The 22,784-nt window shown below is 38.1% G+C and overlaps 1 protein-coding gene across 11 annotated transcripts in view; it reads left to right on the forward strand.

The window, feature by feature from the left end:
• Window positions 1-22,784, forward strand: part of LOC124777700 (probable low-specificity L-threonine aldolase 2) — a 264,995-nt gene that overhangs the window by 133,944 nt on the left and 108,267 nt on the right. For all 11 annotated transcript variants that reach the window (XM_047253193.1, XM_047253192.1, XM_047253190.1 and 8 more), the window contains 3 exons: window positions 8,833-8,916; window positions 9,017-9,105; window positions 22,223-22,402. In XM_047253193.1, coding sequence (XP_047109149.1) covers window positions 8,833-8,916; window positions 9,017-9,105; window positions 22,223-22,402 — 353 coding nt within the window. The remainder of the gene's footprint in view (window positions 1-8,832; window positions 8,917-9,016; window positions 9,106-22,222; window positions 22,403-22,784) is intronic.

Genomic DNA, 22,784 nt, shown 5'->3' on the forward strand with positions numbered 1-22,784 from the left:
GTGTGGTCCCTGCCGCTGTTGGATAAGCAGCTGCCAGCAGAAAGTCATATACTCCTAGCTCACTTATTTGTTACATAGTTTAATTCTTAATTTCTTTGCGTGTTTTTGGTACTTGCATTGTTTAATTCATAAATTTCGGGCGTATTATAGTATTTGAGAGTTTTAGCATCGCGTTTTAGTACCTGAATCATGTAAATTCGCGTAGTCGTCTGTCTTCTGTTTTTGTTTTGAACGGCCAGTGTCGGTTGGTCATAGCCAGTGTGGTCCCTGCCGACGGTGGATAAGCAACTGCCAGCAGAAAGTCGTATACTCCTAGCTCACTTATTTGTTACATAGTTTAATTCTTAATTTCTTTGCGTGTTTTTGGTACTTGCATTGTTTAATTCATAAATTTTGGGCGTATTATAGTATTTGAGAGTAGTAGCATCGCGTTTTAGAACCTGAATAGTGTAAAATCATGTAGTCTCCTTCCGCCGCCGAGCAGTGTGTCAGCAGTGCGCAAGTAGCAGCATTACTGCGTTTACTAGGCAATCTTGTATTTTAATAACAGTTTAAATTTTGTGTCTATTTATTTGTGTTCTCTGTAGATTAGTTCAGACGTTCTTTGCACAACAGTTTTTAGCATGGATAGGGACTGCAACTGCTGTGTTTGGATGCAGGCTGAGTTGGCATCCCTTCGCTCCCAGCTTCAGGCAGTGTTGGCTTCGGTACACAGCTTGACGCTGTTGCCAATGGGCATCACTGTGGGGGTCCGGATGGGGGTTTGTCGGGGACGGCCAGCTCGTCCCACGCATCCCCCGATCAGACTACGACTGTGGCTGCCCGGGATATTGCCCACATTGAGGCTGATCCCTCACCTGTGGTAGAGTTGGAGGTCCTCTCAAGGTGTGGCAGGGGGCGAAAGACATTCCAGAGGGCTGAATGGAAGGCCTCTCCAGTTTGTCTGACGAACCGGTTTCAGGCTCTGTCTCAGGCTGATACTGATCTTCGGCCAGACATGGCAGGTTTTCCTGTTCCAGAGGTTGCCCCTCAGTCTGCAAGATCCGGGCGGTCGCAGAGGGTGGGCTTACTGGTAGTTGGAAGCTCCAACGTCAGGCGCGAATGGGTCCCCTTAGGGATATGGCAGCAAGAGAGGGGAAGAAAACCAATGTGCACTCCGTGTGCATACTGGGGGGAGTCATTCCAGATGTGGAAAGGGTCCTTCCGGATGCCATGACGGGTACAGGGTGCACCCATCTGCAGGTGGTCGCTCATGTCGGCAGCAATGATGTGTGTCGCTATGGATCGGAGGAAGTCCTCTCTGGCTTCCGGTGGCTATCTGATTTGGTGAAGACTGCCAGTCTCGCTAGCGGGATGAAAGCAGAGCTCACCATCTGCAGCATCGTCGACAGGACTGACTGCGGACCTTTGGTACAGAGCCGAGTGGAAGGTCTGAATCAGAGGCTGAGACGGTTCTGCGACCGTGTGGGCTGCAGATTCCTCGACTTGCGCCATAGGGTGGTGGGGTTTCGGGTTCTGCTGGATAAGTCAGGAGTCCACTACACGCAGCAAGCGGCTACATGGGTAGCAGGGGTTGTGTGGCGTGGACTGGGCGGTTTTTTAGGTTAGATGGCCTCGGGCAAGTACAGAAAGGGCAACAGCCTCAAAGGGTGTGGGGCAAAGTCAGGACACGCGGGGAACAAGCAGCAATCGGTATTGTAATTGTAAACTGTCGAAGCTGCATTGGTAAAGTACCGGAACTTCAAGCACTGATAGAAAGCACCGAAGCTGAAATCATTATAGGTACAGAAAGCTGGCTGAAGCCACAGATAAATTCTGCCAAAATTTTTACAAAGGCACAGACGGTGTTTAGAAAGGATAGATTGTATGCGAACGGTGGTGGCGTGTTTGTCGCTGTTAGTAGTAGTTTATCCTGTAGTGAAGTAGAGGTGGATAGTTCCTGTGAATTATTATGGGTGGAGGTTACACTCAACAACCGAGCTAGGTTAATAATTGGCTCCTTTTACCGACCTCCCGACTCAGCAGCACTAGTGGCAGAACAACTGAGCAAAAATTTGGAATACATTTCACATAAATTTTCTCAGCATGTTATAGTCTTAGGTGGAGATTTCAATTTACCAGATATAGACTGGGACACTCAGATGTTTCGGACGGGTGGTAGGGACAGAGCATCGAGTGACATTATACTGAGTGCACTATCTGAAAATTACCTCGAGCAATTAAACAGAGAACCGACTCGTGGAGATAACATCTTGGACCTACTAATAACAAACAGACCCAAACTTTTTGTCTCTGTAAGTGTAGAACAGGGAATCAATGATCATAATGCTGTTGCAGCATCCCTGATTATGGAAGTTAATAGGAATATAAAAAAAGGGAGGAAGGTTTATCTGTGTAGCAAGAGTAATAGAAGACAGATTTCAGATACCTAACAGATCAAAACGAAAATTTCTGTTCTGACACTGACAATGTTGAGTGTTTATGTAAAAAGTTCAAGGCAATTGTAAAATGCTTTTTAGACAGGTATGTGCCAAGTAAAACTGTGAGGGACGGGAAAAACCCACCGTGGTTCAACAACAAAGTTAGGAAACTATTGCGAAAGCAAAGAGAGCTCCACTCCAAGTTTAAACGCAGCGAAAACCTCTCAGACAAACAGAAGCTAAACGATGTCAAAGTTAGCATAAGGAGGGCTATGTGTGAAGCGTTCAGTGAATTCGAAAGTAAAATTCTATGTACCGACTTAACAGAAAATCCTAGGAAGTTCTGGTCTTACGTTAAATCAGTAAGTGACTCGAAACAGCATATCCAGACACTCCGGTATGATGATGGCATTGAAACAGAGGATGACACGCGTAAAGCTGAAATACTAAACACCTTTTTCCAAAGCTGTTTCACTGAGGAAGACCGCACTGCAGTTCCTTCTCTGAATCCTCGCACAAACAAAAAACTGGCTGACATCGAAATAAGTGTCCAAGGAATAGAAAAGCAACTGAAATCACTCAACAGAGGAAAGTCTACTGGACCTGACGGGATACCAATTCAATTCTACACAGAGTACACGAAAGAACTTGCCCTCTTCTAACAGCCATGTACCGCAAGTCTCTAGAGGAAAGGAAGGTTCCAAATGATTGGAAAAGAGCACAGGTAGTCCCAGTCTTCAAGAAGGGTTGTCGAGCAGATGCGCAAAACTATAGACCTATATCTCTGACGTCGATCTGTTGTAGAATTTTAGAACATGTTTTTTGCTCGAGTATCATGTCGTTTTTGGAAACCCAGAATAACTCTGTAGGAATCAACATGGATTCCGGAAACAGCGATCATGTGAGACCCAACTCACTTTATTTGTTCATGAGACCCAGAAAATATTAGATACAGGCTCCCAGGTAGGTGCTATTTTCCTTGACTTCCAGAAGGCATTCGATACTGTTCCACACTGTCGCATGATAAACAAAGTAAGAGCCTACAGAATATCAGACCAGCTGTGTGGCTGAATTGAAGAATTTTTAGCAAACAGAACACAGCATGTTGTTATCAATGGACAGACGTCTGGGACAGACGTCTACAGACGTTAAAGTAACCTCTGGCGTGCCACAGGGGAGTGTTATGGGACCATTGCTTTTCACAATATATATAAATGATCTAGTAGATAGTGTCAGAAGTTCCATGCGGCTTTTCGCAGATGATGCTGTAGTATACAGAGAAGTTGCAGCATTAGAAAATTGTAGCGAAATGCAGGAAGATCTGCAGCGGATAGGCACTTGGTGCAGGGAGTGGCAACTGACCCTTAACATAGACAAATGTAATGTATTGCGAATACATAGAAAGAAGGATCCTTTATTGTATGATTACAGGATAGCGGAACAAACACTGGTAGCAGTTACTTCTGTAAAATATCTAGGAGTATGCATGCGGAACGATTTGAAGTGGAATGATCATATAAAATTAATTGTTGGTAAGGCAGGTATCAGGTTGAGATTCATTGGGAGAGTCCTTAGCAAATGTAGTCCATCAACAAAGGAGGTGGCTTACAAAACACTCGTTTGACCTATACTTGAGTATTGCTCATCAGTGTGGGATCTGTACCAGATCGGGTTGACGGAGGAGATAGAGAAGATCCAAAGAAGAGTGGCGCGTTTCGTCACAGGGTTATTTGGTAACCGTGATAGCGCTATGGAGATGTTTAGCAAACTCAAATGGCAGACTCTGCAAGAGAGGCACTCTGCATCTTGGTGTAGCTTGCTCTCCAGGTTTCGAGAGGGTGCGTTTCTCGATGAGGTATCGAATATATTGCTTCCCCCTACTTATACCTCCCGAGGAAATCACGAATGTAAAATTAGAGAGATTCGAGTGCGCACAGAGGCTTTCAGACAGTCTTTCTTCCCACGAACCATACGCGACTGGAACAGAAAAGGAAGGTAATGACAGTGGCACGTAAAGTGCCCTCCGCCACACACCGTTGGGTGGCTTGCGGAGTATAAATGTAGATGTAGAATATTAACATATTTACACCACAAAATATTTGTTTGTATGTGGTATTGTGAAATGCATTGCAGCAGCATAGCCTTATAAAAATAGACTTTAATTTAAGTACGTATTAGTATATTTCTACAATTATAAATTTTGTGTCCTTCTCATAAATGTCTAAGCTTACAACCTGAGCTTATGGTTAGGAGCTAATCTTAATGCACTATAGAGACGTAGCTTTGGAGTGGCCATCACTGCCTTTTTATGGGTTACTTGGCCTGTTTCTCATTCCTGAAAGCTCTCCTGCATAACAAGATTTATGAAATGCAATGGATGGGTGAATGAGTGAATGAAGTAATCTCCTCGAGCTAAGCTATGAGTCACAACTGATGTGGTAAATTCAGATCAAACATTTTCTTCTGTTCGCAGAATGAGCAATAAACAATCTCTGTGTCCTGGGCCATTATTGTTGGGGGACACAATCTACCACAATGTTGACAATGTATTTACTACTGATATAACAGTGTCATAGAGTCAGTACTCATCAGATGTGGCAAAATACAGTATCACTTCATTAGAACCTGCAACCGTGTAATGACTTCAACACCAACCAATACTCTGCCCTTGAAAATAGTGGATTGCCCCTCCATATTGTACATTGCTATCTGTCATGAGTGCTGTGGAAATAGGCAACAGTATTTGTACAACACAACATTACAGGAGCAGTCTGACAATAAAGAGCAGAAGTAGGAAGCAAAGTTTGGAAAGGAAAGAATTAAGATCATGAATAACTCATTTCAAAGTCCTGAAATCAAATAGCTGCAGCAGTTCCACTTTTTTAATATTTTATCCATCTTCAGCAACTGCAGTTGTATTTTTTGAAACAGTCAACAAAAGAAAAAGGAGCTAAGACCAACATGATCACAGCTTATGCTGCCTGCATTGTATTGTTGACACTTGCAAATAAGGCAATAGTTATAACCTTCTGAAGAAGGGCACAAAGTGACTGAAACAAGTTAAGGAAATAAATTTTTTCCGTGCAACTGGTTGCTCATTATTTCAGTAACTTTCACTTTTATTTTCAATCACCTCCACTGGTTTTGGCCACTGTGGCCATTTTCATCTGTTTGCAAATGTAGCATAATGGCAGTATGCATTTGATTCCAAGCAATTACTACAATTTTTGATTCTTCAACTTCATGTTCCACATGCTGCACAAGAAATTCATTGTGACTTTTCAGATTTTTGCAACAGAGCTGTTAAGAATACACTTCTCAGGTTTGCTGCTGGATAATGTTACACAAATCCCACAATATTTTGTGACACAACTGTTCAACATGTTCAGATGGTGGTAGTTGCTGTAATCACTGCTGCAAGATGCAGCTGTTGGTAATCACATGGTGACATCAAAATTTATTGAGTCAGGAACAGGGATTATGCATGCAAGGGAAGGCTCTCATTTTGTCTGCTACTGGGAACCAAAGAGAGGCCCTCCACATGTGCACTGTGAGCAACGACAGTGTTGCTGAATACTCCGGTGGTTAACAGCAGGATTAACTCTTGGCAATGCACTGTGTCAGGTTGTACATTGGAGGATCTTCTTTGTCCTGTTTTAATTTAATGGCAGCAACTGCTGTATTCCAGATAGTGCTTAGATGAAATCTTGCATCCTTGTTGACAGGATTGGCCCTGAATGATATTTATGGCCTCCTTAAAAACCGCAATCCCTGAATGATACAGCTTGAGTCTTCTTGTGAAACGTGCAATGTTTTGTATTTAGGAAATTCTCTGCTATTGCAGATTTATCAGGTTGGCCCAGGCGTGTAAATTGATGGTGTTCAACACAACAATGTTGCACAGTGTGGTATATCAGCCCAGTATAAGATTTCCCACAGGTGCATGAGATCTTACATAAGCTGGATTTTCTAAGGCCAAAATTGTCTTTGACAGAGCACAACAAAGTCCTCAGTTTCACTGGTGGACAAAAAACACATTTATATTGTGTCTCTTGAAGAGTCTTTCTGTTCCTGAAGACATGGTGCTAAAACATGGCAAGGAAACCACTGGACCAGGTGCCTCAGCATCTTCATTTACATCCCTACATTGAATATGCTTATCTCACAATGCATTGCATATCTGCTTATCAGAATAACTGTTCTGATTGAACACTATTGTTAGGTGTTGCAGGTTACATGTCAGGCTTTCAGGGCTAAGCCCACAAGTGCTCTATGTACCAGGGAGCGTAAGACTCTACCACATTGTGCAAGAGGCCATACATATCTGTACAGCAGGCAGTGTTAATAAAATGGATACCAGATTTCAGCTAAGCACTGCCTGGTATCCAGCACTGGCTGTCATTATATTGAAACAGGAGAAACAAGATCCTCTGATGTGTTTGTTACCCGGCAAGGCGCATTGCCAGGAGTTAATAGAACTTTTAATTGTTGGCATGTCCAGCAGCACAATCTTTCCCACAGTGCACATGCAGGGAACCTCTCTTTGGCTCCCAGCTGGGGGCACTAAGACCATAATTTCCATCCAACAGAGCATGTTTAATTCCTGCTTTTGGCCTGATAAATTTTGATGCCACTACACAATTGCACCAGTTTTAGATTGCAGCAGTGATGTCAGCAACTACCGCCACCTGAATATGTCAAACAGTTGGGTTAATGAAATATTGTGGCACTTGCACAGTGTTATCTGCTGGCAAATCTGAAAGTTTATTTGCAAGAAATTCATTGCTAAGTGCTATAGCAGGATGTTCGGTATTGTGCTCTTGTTGCAAGATCATAATAGTCTTATCACTTTCATTAACAATTATGCTATTAACTTCATTAATTCACTAAAGGAAATATATGACACCAAGAAACAAAACATATAAGAACAAACCACAACAATTATGTTATAGACAGCAATTTTTGTCTGCAGCTGACAGGTAACCAGCACCAAAGGTACAGAGTGATTGACAACTGTGCTATGATTAGTTGTTGCTATGGTAGCTGTCCTGTAAGCAGCTAGCTGTGAGTCACTTTGTATTTCTGGTACATGTATAGTCATGAAAGTAAAATTTTAGAACTGGTGCAGTACTTTGGACATCAATTATCAGTAATGGTAATTTGTATTTTTAATCCATGTACAGAGCTCAGGAATGTCACCTGTCAAAAAATGTAAAAATGTAATTACAATTGAGAGTATAGGTAACAATGGGTAATGAAGTTAAATTAATCATTTGTGCATACTGGTGAGACGTCACCTCACATTAGTGTGAAAATCGTGTGCTTAATAAGTTTTGGATGTAACATCATGTGGTACAAATTAATGAGAGTGCAGAGAGTTGCTCTAGAAAGACAAGCATTTACAGCTGTGTGTGACAGATGTATCACCCCTCATTCAGCTGCACTATGTTTGGGGTGGTCTGTATCTGATTGCTTTTAAATAAGCTGTTACTTGCATGCAGATATGATAATAGGATCTAATTTGACCAAAACAGTATACATAGTAACATTGTGATTTCCATTGTTTTTCAGTAGGCACTCTTCAAAGTATATTTTTCTGAAAGACAGAGTTGTACAATAAATACAATTACATCTGAAAGAGCTAGTGGAATATAAGCAGATGTGTTAAATTTCTGAGAAAACCGCTCTGAAATTACAGAAATTGAACAGATAGATCTACATGGATGAAAGTATCATACTGTAATAGAAACAATATCATGCTATTATAGAAACAGTAACAAAAAATAGGAAGTGGCTATGTTTACAAAAATTGGTGCTAAATCCCAGGGCCTGTAGATTGGTGTACATCATCATATCAAATAACTTTTTGAATGTTGCAGTACTAATGTGACCTGGAGTAGGATTATTTTTACTGGTGAAAGTAAGCTAATATATATGAATCTGAAGACAGCTACACAGTCTGACAAAAGGACAGAGAGCTTTGCAGAAATATCTAGTTCTAATAAACAACAGTACATATGAGGAACTGGAGCTTTGTATGCAACATTGTGGCAAACTGACTTTCGAAATTTCAGTAAGGTAATTGTCGGTATGTTGGACTATTTGAGAGTGGATTTGTACAATGAGCCTTACAGGTGGCGAAGCACACGGGATGCTCCCTTTCATTCTGACTGGTTCATTTGCAACATGTAGCACAAGTGAAGATTAATTTGTTGTACTTCAAATAACTTTACTGGATATCTATTAAACTTAATATGAGTGTTACAGTAATTGTTGAATTTGAGTTACTCATATTTCAATCAACCTACTTGCCATTGCAACTATTTTTGTGTATTTTCCTGCAAGCAGACTCCTATGTTAGTACTGTGAAAAATGATGTAGACAGGAAATCACAAAATTTAAATACTTTCAGCTTTGGAACGAAGAGCAGCCGCATTATTTGGGAAAGAAGCTGGACTATTTGTTCCCAGTGGTACTATGGCCAATCTACTTGCAAGTAAGTTCATAAACGTTTGTGCATAATGTCTGAGGACATACATTTTTGTGCCATTAGACAGTTCATGTGTTTTTGCTTGCATACTCCCTTTGTGTTTCAGTTATGGTTCATTGCAGTCGAAGAGGAACTGAACTCATAGCTGGTGACAAGTCTCATATTTACAAATATGAGCAGGGATCAGCAGCACATGTATGTCCTCTCATTGAACCACTATCTGTTATGTAAAGATACACCATAAGTTGTAGTGACTGATATGCAGAAATTTCAAAGTGTTCAGGATAAGGTAATTGGATTGGGAAGCCATACCAATTTAAAAGAAAGTTTAAAAAATACCTCATTAGCCACACTTTATGTTAACTAAAGGGTAAGCAGCAGTGTTCATTGTAAACCTGTATGTCATAGAGTGGTGTTTTGTAAACAGAGCTTTGTTGTTACAGATGCAAGCAACTATTTTTATTGAAAAATTCCGGTGTATTAAAGTAATTATTGAACTACCAATAGAAGATAAACAAAAACTATTTAATGCAAATAAAGAAATGAATTACATGTACCAGAAGTTCACAATAAATGAAACTCCATGTTTGAAATTCCTTGGCGTGCAGGTAAATAACAAACTGAGGTGACAGCAGCATATGACCAAAAAGCTCAGCTCTGCTGCTTTGCACTTAGAAATTTCTCTCATTGTAATGGCCTGAGGATGCAACGGCTAGTGTGCTTGCACTCAGTATTGTCCTGTGGCATAATCCCATGTGGCAATGTGACTTATTCTACAGAAGAATTCAGGAAGATTATTACGTAAAGCTGACATACCAATACATATGTTCCATAATTATATACATGGTTAACAATGTAGGAAAAGATAGATTGTAACTTATTGTAAAGAAGACATGTTAAATTGCAGACAGTAACAATTAAAAGACACTTACATAAAGCTTTCAGCCACAGTCTTCATCAGCAAAAGAGAAACACACACCCTCCACACACACAAGCAAGCACACCTCACATAAACATGACTGCCAACTCCAGCATCTTGGGCCAGGCGACATGATGGTTGCATTCCGGCCCAAAGCTGGAGTTGGCAGTCATGTGGGCATGACTGTAATCTGTCATAGACCATCATACCTGAAATTGTCATGAAATCGTGCTAACAAAATATTGTGGGGATTTCATGATGACGTTTGATGTCTCGCCTGAAAACCGTTTATACAACTAATCAATTGGGAAAGTCTCAATCAACACAAGACAAAAGCTGAATCTCAATTATCTTTTTAATGTCATTTTAAATTTGCAAAAAGAATTAATAATTTTGTATAAAACATTCCTGGACTTCTTGCCCCATCAGTTCAGAGTAAAAGCTTCGAGTCTGTGATGATTACCTCCATTGTCTTTGTCAGGAACACCTGGCTGTCTAAATATCTGCTGTGGTGAAATTATATAGCCCATAGATGGCTTATGTTCCATCGGTAATTGCGTAACGCTGGTGCAGATGTTGTCAGTGTCTGTACAGGTCATGCCACTGTTCCTGTAGTAGTGTAAATATTGTGATGAATATGTCTGCCTCTTCTCTGCATTGAGAGCTCACTTCCATGCTCCACTAAGATCATGTGTGCAGTACAGTTTAAGTTCTTCTCAAACATTTTTACTCCTAAAGCCTCTTAAATTATTGAATCCCATTGTGTAGGAGCTTGGGACAACATGTTTATTTTGTCAAAAATATTTTGTGTTTTATTGGAAATGTTACAGATTGACTGACCATTGTACAGATTGACTGACCATTGTAATTGCTTGCAAACTCACAAGGAATGTTACAAATCCAGGGACCTCAAGGTCAGGACTGTTCTTTACAGGTCAACAGATGTAAGACCTATTTTATGACCTCCTAAGAAGATATAGGAGATGCTATGCTCTGTTAAGGACAGTCTTAGACTGGGATTTATAACACTCATTGTGAGTGCAAAAGCAATTACATCAGTCAGTCCATCTGTGCTGTTCAGATCATCAATAGTATATTAGAAATCAATAAGTGGAGAAATCTGCAGTTGCTGTGTGTAGCCATACAGACACAAAATATTGTTTGACAAAGCAAAAATTTTGTCCCAGGCTTCTATCACTAGCATTCTCTAATTAAAGAATCTGTGGAAATAAGATTATGTGAGAAGACCTCCAACCATGACAGCAGATGTAATCTTTGTGGTGAATGGAAGTGAGCTCTTGATGCAGAGAATAGACAGAAATACTCACCACAATGTTTATGCTACTAAGGGAATGGTGGCACCACCAGCACCATCTACCATGGCAACAATACATTTCTGGACACATGTTTATGGGACCTTTTTCCTTCTATTTCCAGTCAGTAATCCATACATGCAGTTCATTGGTTTTATTAATGTTCACCCTGTATAACTGCAATCTCACAATAGCAAAACAAAGAAATTTGAGAAACTTGCAACCACACAAAAATTGGTGTCATCTCATGGAACAGCATGCACTGTCATCAACCTGTTGAACAAGAATCTGGATGAAGGAGCCCTTTCAGCCCTTAATAAGGGACTGAATTTAGCTAATACACCACGCACTGTACCTATTGTGGATTTCATTAGTGGAGTGCGAAGTGACTGTAAATCCCATCATACACTATTCTCTCAAATACCTCTGAGAACACTGGCAGAAGAGAGATGGACCAATAGTTGGATATTTCATCCCTTGCTCCACTTTTGTGGATTGGCATCACTACTGCATGTTTTAATGTATCTGGGAACACACCAGTTTCCATAGATTGGTTGCACAAATAGCACAATACGTAACTGATTAAGTCTGCACATGATTTTAAGATCCTACTTGATATGCCACCGTATCCTCAGAAATCTGAATTTTGGAGAAATTTTATGTTTTTTTTTTTCAATTTCTTTAGGAGTTGTACTTCTGCAGTGAAGTGCTACTTTAGATGTTGTTTGCATGTGGTCAAGTAGTTCAATAGCTTCTGTGTAAGACTGTTTATTATGGTTCACTGTTTTTTCTGCTATAGTGAGCAAAAAATTGTTGAAATCTGAGGCTGCAGCTTTGTGGTTATTATTGTCGGGTTTTATGTTCCTGTTTGTCTCACTTTTGTTTGAGTTGCTAATTTTTTGTGCATAATGCAACTGTTTGGCCTTCTTGACTACACTTGTTAGAATTTTACAGTATTTCTTCTAATGTAACCTTACTGCAGGGTCTGTACTAGCCCTCTGTTGTACATACAGATCTCTCTTTTTGTTACATGATATTTTTATACCAGTAGTTAGCCACTCTTTTACTACGGATTGGTTTGGTTTTAATCTGTCTTTGTGGGAAAGAAGCTTCAAAATGTTTAAGGAATAAGTTCAGGAAAGAGTTGAACTTCTCATTCACTGTGTCAGCCTGGTATACTTCCTCCCATTGTTCATGGCATAAACTATTTCTGAACAAACAAGTAGATTCAGCATTTATTGTTCTAACATGTTTAACTTGGCTACAATGGCCATGTGCTGGCAAGTTTTAGGGTTGTCATTTGACCGCCTTGATCAGACAGTCCATTTGTTACTGCCCATGTCATCACCTCATTGTAATTTGTGGGATCTAGGAACAAATTATCAATCAGGGTCTTGCTGTGCCCATATACTCTTGTTGGGAATGAGATCATGGGGAGCAGATTGAATGTTGACAGTGGTGGTTCTAATAGTTTCTGATTGTTATTTGTTGTAAGTTTATGTTAAAGTCACCATGTATGATGACATTACTGTTGTTTCTATAAAATTTAGTAAGAACTGTTTCTAGCTGCGAGAGAAATGTTTGAATGTTTCCCATAGGTGCCCTGTAAACTGTTACTATGATCAGGAACTGTGTTCCAAGCTCTAATTTGACTGCACAGCATTCAAAGTGCTGTTAAATACAGTATTTAGATACATCTATAACTTGTGACCTAATAGTATTGTGTGTGTAAATTGCTGCTCCATCTTGTCTTAAGTTGCTCCAACAGTAGGAAGAACCAATTTTATAACTGTTTAAATGTAGCTGATCAATTTCTGTAGTTTCCATGTGATGTTCACTTAAGCAGAGCATATCAAGAATAATTCCGTCTGTGTCAGCTGTTTCTTGCAGAGAAAGCAGCAGCTCTTCTTTCTTATATTTTGATGATTTATTTTTAAACAATACAGCGTATCAATTGTATTTTTAACTGTTAAACAGCTGAGAATGTTCACTTATACCAGATTTGAGAGTATACATGGTATTGGTTAGTGTTAGAGAATGGTTACCCATTACAATATCCTCCTCACAAAATTTGGAAACAGGGTGTTTACAATTTTTTTTTGTGACAGATTGCAAGGCATGCCAAACAGTGTACATAACCTTGCCCAGGATAGCAGATAGATGTATGGAAGTATCTGATACATAACATATTATGGAAAACATAAGATAAATATCTCCTATACAAATCGTAATCTATACATATATCAGGATATGGCATTCAGATTTTCAGATCTGTGGAACGTACTGTCACAAGACAAATAATATAATGTCAAAACTACAACATTACACCACTAAACTATAGAAATAATTGCAGAGACAGTGTAAATTACTAGAACTTATAAATTTTAAGTTAAGATCTATACAGACAAATCTTCAAAAGAGAAGAGAAAAAATTTCAGAGCCTAAGTGTATGACAAGTGAGACGACTCAAAAAACTCGCAACGATGGGTACAGACCAGCAAAAATTTACTCAAACATAAGTATGCATATACTCGTAGTACAAAATCAATCAGCCATATAAACCAGAGTATTCAAGGCTATGTTGACTCATGAGAGAACAAAATAATGGAAAAATACCAGGACCTGAGTGTACAATGTGGAGACCGACCCATGAATCTGAACCACAATGGATACAAACTGGCAAAAAAGTTTTGACACAACAAAAATGATAAAGCTCATAATCATATCAATAAGTCCAATTATATGCAGAGAGTAACTTAGCTTCGAATGATGACACAGTCCAGTAGCCTGTGAACCAAAGTCAGAGTATGAAAGCGGACATGTATACATCTTGTTATATTGTAAATACTAGTAAATTTACTATTTACTAATTGTCCATAGAACCAATCCACATACATAAAAACCTAGAAGATTTATTTACAAATGATGAAAAAGAATACATACTGATGTAAAGTTACATAATTACTGGAAAGTCAATCCCCCTACATTCATATATGCTGAATAACATTCTCTTTAGCAGTTTTGGCTAACAATTTGCAAATATCAGTCAACATAGATCCAGTTGACAGCTACTCGAGTACGTTACGCAGCACCCACAATCTCTTGATTGACTGGTCCAGCAGGGTACAGTCATACAGTAGTGTGGGGAGTGGATCTGTCCACATCTTTCTGCTCCCTCCCTAGAGTTCTCATCACACACTTGAACAGATAGGTAACTTCCTGTCTAGCATTCACATAAAATCCTGAAACATTGTTTTGTGCACTAAATATGCTGTTCAATATCTCCTTCACATCACCTGAGATATATTCTCCTTAGTAATTCTAAAATCAATTATATGGGATTTATGTCACGTGAAATTAAAAAGTGTTCACGTATGAAACATTAATATTCAGAGTTAAATGCAATGAAAAGAATGGACTAATAAGGTAATACAATTCCTAATTTTTGCATTAAAAATTATCAACATTGTCCTATTTCAATATTGAAAAAGGATCTATTCATATAGTCTCAAGGCATATATGTATCAAATACTAAACTAATAATCCATAACAGAATGCAACTATACGGTATATCATAGATTTTAACTCAGTCAATAGATAAGACAAAACTTTAAAAACTACAACATCTTACATATTACATTCCAGACAAACAAAACAATATGTTTCATAACATGAGTTAAGAACTAATATTTGAGATAAAAGTTTTAGTTTGGCATTACAAAAAACAGAAGTGGAACTGCACATTTATGCACCATAAAATATATTTTTGTTTCAAAATGTGTTCATTTTAAGTTGGACCTCATACCAAGTTGTCATGTGGATAAAAAACAGCACAGTATAAAAGGTTTCATAACAAAAAGATTCTTCAATGTATGTAAGCATACAGTTCCACTTCTGTTTTTTGTAATACCAAGCTAAAACTTTTACCTCAAATATTACATATTAACTCATGTTATGAGGCATATTCATTGCATATGCACTTTCTTACAGATCTGAAGATGACAGCAAAGTCTGTCAAAACCAGTCATTTTAAATGAAGAAATATTTGTGTGATCTTGACTGTATAAAGTTTTTAACAAGTAAAACAGTTTGCTCCTTCTGTCATCTCAAAATGAGAAAATTCAAATGGTCTTAACTAGTTTATTTGGTAAGAGATTGCCCATGAAGTGAAGGTTTTGAGATTGACTTCTAGTCTGGTATACAATTATGTGCCAGAAAGTTTCAGTAAACCATTATAGAACAGAAATGGTCAATAAGACTTCCCTAATCATATAAATTACATGAAACAGTCAGACAATGGAAAATCCAGTCTGGAATATAATAGTATTATGATAAGGAGAAAGAAAACTGGTGTTCTATGGATTGGAGCATGGAATGTCAGATCCCTTAATCGGGCAGGTAGGTTAGAAAATTTAAAAAGGGAAATGGATAGGTTAAAGTTAGATATAGTGGGATTTAGTGAAGTTCGGTGGCAGGAGGAACAAGACTTTTGGTCAGGTGAATACAGGGTTATAAATACAAAATCAAATAGGGGTCATGCAGGAGTAGGTTTAACAATGAATAAAAAAATAGGAATACGGGTAAGCTACTACAAACAGCATAGTAAACGCATTATTGTGGCCAAGATAGACACGAAGCCCATGCCTACTACAGTAGTACAAGTTTATAAGCCAACTAGCTCTGCAGATGACAAAGAAATTGATAAAATGTATGATGAAATAAAAGAAATTATTCAGGTAGTGAAGGGAGATGAAAATTTAATAGTCATGGGTGACTGAAATTCAACAGTAGGAAAAGGGAGAGAAGGAAACATAGTAGGTGAATATGTATTGGGGCTAAGAAATGAAAGAGGAAGCCACCTGGTAGAATTTTGCGCAGAGCATAACTTAATCATAGCTAACACTTGGTTAAAGAATCATAAAAGAAGGTTGTATACATGGAACGACCCTGGAGATACTAAAAGGTTTCAGATAGATTATACAGTGTGTTACAAAAAGGTACGGCCAAACTTTCAGGAAACATTCCTCACACACAAAGAAAGAAAATATGTTATGTGGACATGTGTCCGGAAATGCTTACTTTCCATGTTAGAGCTCACTTTATTACTTCTCTTCAAATCACATTAATCAAGGAATGAAAACACACAGCAACAGAATGTACCAGTCTGACTTCAAGCACTTTGTTACAGGAAATGTTCAAAATGTCCTCCGTTAGCGAGGGTACATGCATCCACCCTCTGTCGCATGGAATCCCTGATGCGCTGATGCAGCCCTGGAGAATGGTGTATTGTATCACAGCCGTCCACAATACGAGCACGAAGAGTCTCTACATTTGGTACCGGGGTTGCGTAGACAAGAGCTTTCAAATGCCCCCATAAATGAAAGTCAAGACGGTTGAGGTCAGGAGAGCATGGAGGCCATGGAATTGGTCTGCCTCTACCAATCCATCGGTCACCGAATCTGTTGTTGAGAAGCGTACGAACATTTCGACTGAAATGTGCAGGAGCTCCATCATGCATGAACCACATGTTGTGTCGTACTTGTAAAGGTACATGTTCTAGCAGCACAGGTAGAGTATCCCGTATGAAATCATGATAATGTGCTCCATTGAGCGTAGGTGGAAGAACATGGGGCCCAATCAAGACATCTCCAACAATGCCTGCCCAAACGTTCACAGAAAATGTCAATGTCAACATAAGCACCGATGTCAACATTACCTTCCTTCAATTGGGCCAACTGGCGGTGACTCGAGGAAGTACAGTACATACTGATGAAACTAAAATGAGCTCTAACATGGAAATTAAGCATTTCCGGACACATGTCCACATAACATCTTTTCTTTATTTGTGTGTGAGGAATGTTTCCTGAATGTTTGGCCATACCTTTTTGTAACACCCTGTGTAATAGTAAGACAGAGATTTAGGAACCAGGTATTAAATTGTAAGACATTTCCAGGGGCAGATGTCGACCCTGACCACAATCTATTGGTTATGAACTGTAGATTAAAACTGAAGAAACTGGAAAAAGGTGGGAATAAACCGAAAGAACCAGAGGTTGTACAGAGTTTCAGGGAGAGCATAAGGGAACATTTGACAGGAATGGGGGAAAGAAATACAGTAGAAGAAGAATGGGTAGCTTTGAGGGATGAAATAGTGATGGCAGCAGAGGATCAAATAGGTTAAAAGACGAGGGCTAGTAGAAACCCTTGGGTAACAGAAGAAATACTGAATTTAATTGATGAAAGGAGAAAATATAAAAATGCAGTAAATGAAGCAGGCAAAAAGGAATACAAACGTCTCAAAAATGAGATCGACAGGAAGTGCAAAATGGCTATGCAGGGATGGCTAGAGGACAAATGTAAGGATGTAGAGGCCTATCTCACTAGGGGTAAGATAGATACTGCCTACAGGAAAATTACAGAGACCTTTGGAGAAACGAGAACTACTTCCATGAATATCAAGAGCTCAGATGGAAACCCAGTTCTAAGCAAAGAAGGGAAAGCAGAAAGGTGGAAGGAGTACTTGAGGACAATATTATGGAAATGGAAGAGGATGTAGATGAAGATGAAATGGGAGATATGGAGATATGGTACTGCATAAAAAGTTCGACAGAGCACTGAAAGACCTGAGTCGAAACAAGGCCCCCGGAGGAGACAACATTCCATTAGAACTACTGACAGCCTTAGGAGTGCCAGTCCTGACAAAACTTTAACATCTGGTAAGCAAGATGTATGAGACAGACAAAATACCCTCAGACTTCAAGAAGAATATAATAATTCCAATCCCAAAGAAAGAAGGTGTTGACAGATGTGAAAATTACCAAACTATCATTTTAATAAGTCACAGCTGCAAAATACTAAAGCGAATTCTTTACAGATGAATGGAAAAACTGATAGAAGCCGACCTCAGGGATGATCAGTTTGGATTCTGTGGAAATGTTGGAACACGTGAGGCAATACTGGCCCTACAACTTATCTTAGAAGAAAGATTAAGGAAAGGCAATCCTACATTTCTAGCATTTCTACACTTAGAGAAAGCTTTTGACAATATTGATTGGAATACTCTCTTTCAAATTCTGAAGGTGGCAGAGGTAAAATACCAGGAGCGATAGGCTATTTACAATTTGTACAGAAACCAGATGGCAGTAATAAGAGTTGAGGAGTATGAAAGGGAAGCAGTATTTGGGAAGGGAGTGAGACAGGGTTGTAGCCTATCACCAATGTTATTCAATCTGTATATTGAGCAAGCAATAAAGGAAACAAAAGAAAAGTTCGGAATAGGTATTAAAATCCATGGAGAAGAAATAAAAACTTTGAGGTTTACCGATGACATTGTAATTCTGTCAGACACAGCAAAGGACTTGGAAGAACAGTTGAACGGAATGGACAGTGTCTTGAAAGGAGGATATAAGATGAACATCAACAAAAGCAAAGCGAGGATAATGGACTGTAGTCGAATTAAGTCGGGCGACGCTGAGGGAATTAGATTACAGTAGTAAAGGAGCTTTACTATTTGGGGCGCAAAATAACTGATGATGGGCAAAGTAGAGAGGATATAAAATGTAGACTGGCAATGGCAAGGGAAGCGTTTCTGAAGAAGAAAAATTTGTTAACATCGAGTATAGATTTAAATGTCAGGAAGTCTTTTCTGAAAGTATTTGTATGGAGTGTAGCTATGTATGGAAATGAAACATGAACGATAAATAGTTTAGACAAGAAGAGAATAAAAGCTTTCGAAATGTGGTGCTACAGAGGAATGCTGAAGATTAGATTGGTAGATCACATAACTAATGAGGAGGTATTGAATAGGATTGGGGAGAAGAGAAGTTTGTGGCACAACTTGACTAGAAGAAGGGATTGGTTAGTATGACACGTTATGAGGCATCAAGGGATCACCAATTTAGTACTGGAGGGCAGCATGGAGGGTAAAAACCGTGGAGGGAGACCAAGAGATGAATACACTAAGCAGATTCAGAAGGATGTAGGCTACAGGAGGTACTGGGAGATGAAGAAGCTTGCACAGGATAGAGTAGCATGGAGAGCTGCATCAAACCAGTCTCAGGACTGAAGACCACGACAACAATAACATGACAGGATAGTTTCTAGTCAGCTTATAGTAGAGATACTGAGTTGCAGATAGGCACAACAAAAAGACTCGGGCACTGTTGACCACACAGTTGAGCACCCAACAAAACCAAACATTATCATCATCATCATCAACAACAACAACAAAAAGACTGTCAGAAAGTGAGCTTTTGTGCAACAAGGCATTCATGGAAAATAGACAACATATACACACAGACACTCATGCAAATGCAAATGTGTATTTTCCATGCAGGCATCGTCAGCTGAAAACTCACTTTCTCAGTCTTTTTCTTGTGCATATCTGCAACTCAGTACCCCTACTATATGGTGAGTAGCAACTATGCTTTTCATAATATTGTTACATTCCATCTTGGATTTTCCATTGTTTGAGATTTGGTGTGAAATTTTTTGTTGCTTTACTAGCAATGGGAAAAAGAAATTGTTTTCTGTTATACTTACATGATTCTCTATGTGTTTGTGAATTGTGGTTTATCTGTCTCATAACATACATTATCTAAATCATTTGATTCAGGTTCAGAAGATGCATAAAACTGTGGTAAAATTTCACCATAGTAATAGTAGTAGTAGTAGTAGTAATAGCTGATGTTAACAAACAGCATCATCATAATAATACAATTTTGGTGTACGTACATACAATAAAATCTAACAGTGCTCGTATTATCATTTTATCCTCTATGAAGTCTTCTATTGAATAGTAGCATTTCCCCCACAGAATCTGCTGTAGCCTTGTTTTTAAAATTTTTGGCTTCTTATTAAATATGTTTTTGCCCATCATATTGTTATATATTGCCATACCTATATACTGTGGAGCCTGTGCATATAATTTCAACTGGTGTGTTGGTAGCATAAAATTATTAGTATTTTTTGTGTTATAAGTGTGGTTAATATGATTTTTCTCACATAATTTTTGTCTGCTGTGTAGAAAAATTTCATAAATGTATATAGAGGGAACAGGATTTGTAGTTTCCAAAATAATGGGCAACAAGACTGTTTGCTGAGCAATACATATGTATCAGACAATTTTCTTTTGCAGTTTCAGTATTCAAGATACACTACTTGAACTTCCTGAAAAAATTAACTCACGTATAATGACAGTTTCAAAATAACTATGATAAGCAATTTTTCCTGTACTTAAGTCAGTGGAATTTGCTAGTATTTGCATTGCATTTGCAAAACTGTTTAGTTTATCTGATAGGAAGTCAATATGTGTATTCCAGCTCAAGTTCTATTCCATACTTAGTGCACCAGATCAGTCTGGAAATACAAGTTATATGTTCAATATTCGCCACTATACCACTTTGCACTATTCATGCTTATGCCACATGAATTTAACCAAGTAAATGAGGAAGAAAGCTGCTACTTTTTTCTTTTATTTCTATTTTTCTTACTTTTTATTGTATTTTATTTCTTACAAAGAAAAAGCACTGCTGCCTCCTTGATTATACCAGATAACTGCTGTTCATCTGTTATTGGTTGCTTAATGTTTACTTGCAATTATATTATTCAAAGAAAATTTTTGTGCATGCGGAAACACTGTACTATACTTCATATATTACTACATGTTATGCAGCTTTACAGCAAACACTCCTACTTGCAATGTAACTAAAAAAAAGTTTTTTAAATCCTTGAATCTAGGTACTCAGATAGTTTGTTCAAAGTGTGGCCAATGTGGTATGTTTTAATTTTCTTTTGGTTTCACAGGGACTCCCAATTTCTTACTTTATGTTCGACAGCAACTTGTTGAAGCTGTTCCCATCAGTGTACATAATTCCATTCTGAACTATAATCAAGAAGGCAAAATCTATTTGAAAATTTTTTTGTGTCTATACTGTGATTGTGCAAATCACAGTTCAGCTGGAAATGGTTTTTTTTGTGAGCAGCAAAAAACATTAAGGACTAAGTTTATTGGGAACTGAGTTTAAAAAGTACAAGAGCCTTAAAAAGGCTTCTGCAAAACGTATTATTATCTACTTTACACAATATTATTACTGATCACTTCTGCTGAATAACCATTTTATTTACTGTAGGTTACAAGAGACAATTCCGTAAGAGAGTACAGGTGAAAATATGGAGAATAAGCCAGCAGTCTTTTCTTTAGGTCATCATGATGATATTTTAAGTATAGCATTATAGTCCATAGTTTTTCTCTTTAATTTTATTGTAAAGAATAAGAATACAGAAGCAGTAGTGACATCCATAATTACGATACCAGGAAAAATGATTCTTCATTACTCTTAACTGAAATTGATAATAGGTCAGAAAGGGTGAATAATGCGATTACCAAAATCTTTGATCACTTAACCAGCGATAGGAGACTGGTAGATATCAAAGCTAAGCTGAAAAAAATTCCCTTTGGGCAACACCTTTTATTTATAGAAGGGTTTTAATTTAAAACTTGTAGCTTAGTTAGCACAAAAATATTATCTTACTTCTGTTGCTGAACTTTTTGTTTTATGTGAATTTGCCTATATATGATCGTATACATCTGAATGATAAAGTGTTCAGGACAATAAGAAATAGAAAATACACTTTTTTCCAAACTGTCAATCAGCATTTATTGTAAATAGTAAATCTAATTCACATCAATTAATATAATGAAAAAAAATTGTGTTTCATAGATTAAGGACCATGGCCTGTTGACAAGACTGTCCAGTTTTGAAACAATAAAAAATACCTGCTCTAAAAATTATGGATGCACATTTTAGAATACTTGATGTAAACAGAAAAGGCTGTTTTAATTTTCACGCTTGATAGTGTATGAAATGTTTGGAATATTAAGCTGGGTCTGTGTCAACCTTTCAGCTGAATACAACATCAAAGATTTTATGAAGACTGAGAAATTTGGAAAAAAGTTTATTTTCCTGTATATTCTCATCTGCCCGAAAGACGTCTCAGTCTCAGTTGTGCTGGAAAAGCCACCACTCAAACATAATCTGACATCTTTATTTCTTACCACTTTAAGAATAATATCTTTCAGATTGCAGGGGTTCAAGTAACAACAGTTAAAAATAAACCAGATGGAACTTTTGATTTGGATGAAATGCAGATGAAAATAAGAAACGAAGATATCCATGAGCCAGTCACTGCTCTCATCTGTATTGAAAATACACACAACTTATGCGGTGGGAAAGTTCTACCGATGGAATGGCTCGATGAGGTATATATCTTTGTACTTATGCCGTAATAAAGGTTGGAACTGTATGCTAAAAGGTTCAGTTCTGTGGTTTGTTGGATGACCATGGGATTATAAAATTAAATGTCAACTAATCAATACTTGATTTGACCCTTGCACTTGAGTATAGCATTTTCAATTAATTATATACAAAAGGATGTGATAAGTCATAAGACATAATAATTACTGTCATTTTCAGTGAATCATATACTATAGATTACAGATAAATTTTACTATAATGGCCCAGTTCAGTACTCTACAATGATGCCTACACTGCGTTTACAATGTTTAAGATTTTGAAACTTTCTCATTGTACTGAATGAAATTATTCAAACAATTGAAAATCCAGGATGGAATGTAATGATGT

The sequence above is a fragment of the Schistocerca piceifrons genome, chromosome 2 (genome assembly GCF_021461385.2).
Source record: "Schistocerca piceifrons isolate TAMUIC-IGC-003096 chromosome 2, iqSchPice1.1, whole genome shotgun sequence".
NCBI lineage: Eukaryota > Metazoa > Arthropoda > Insecta > Orthoptera > Acrididae > Schistocerca > Schistocerca piceifrons.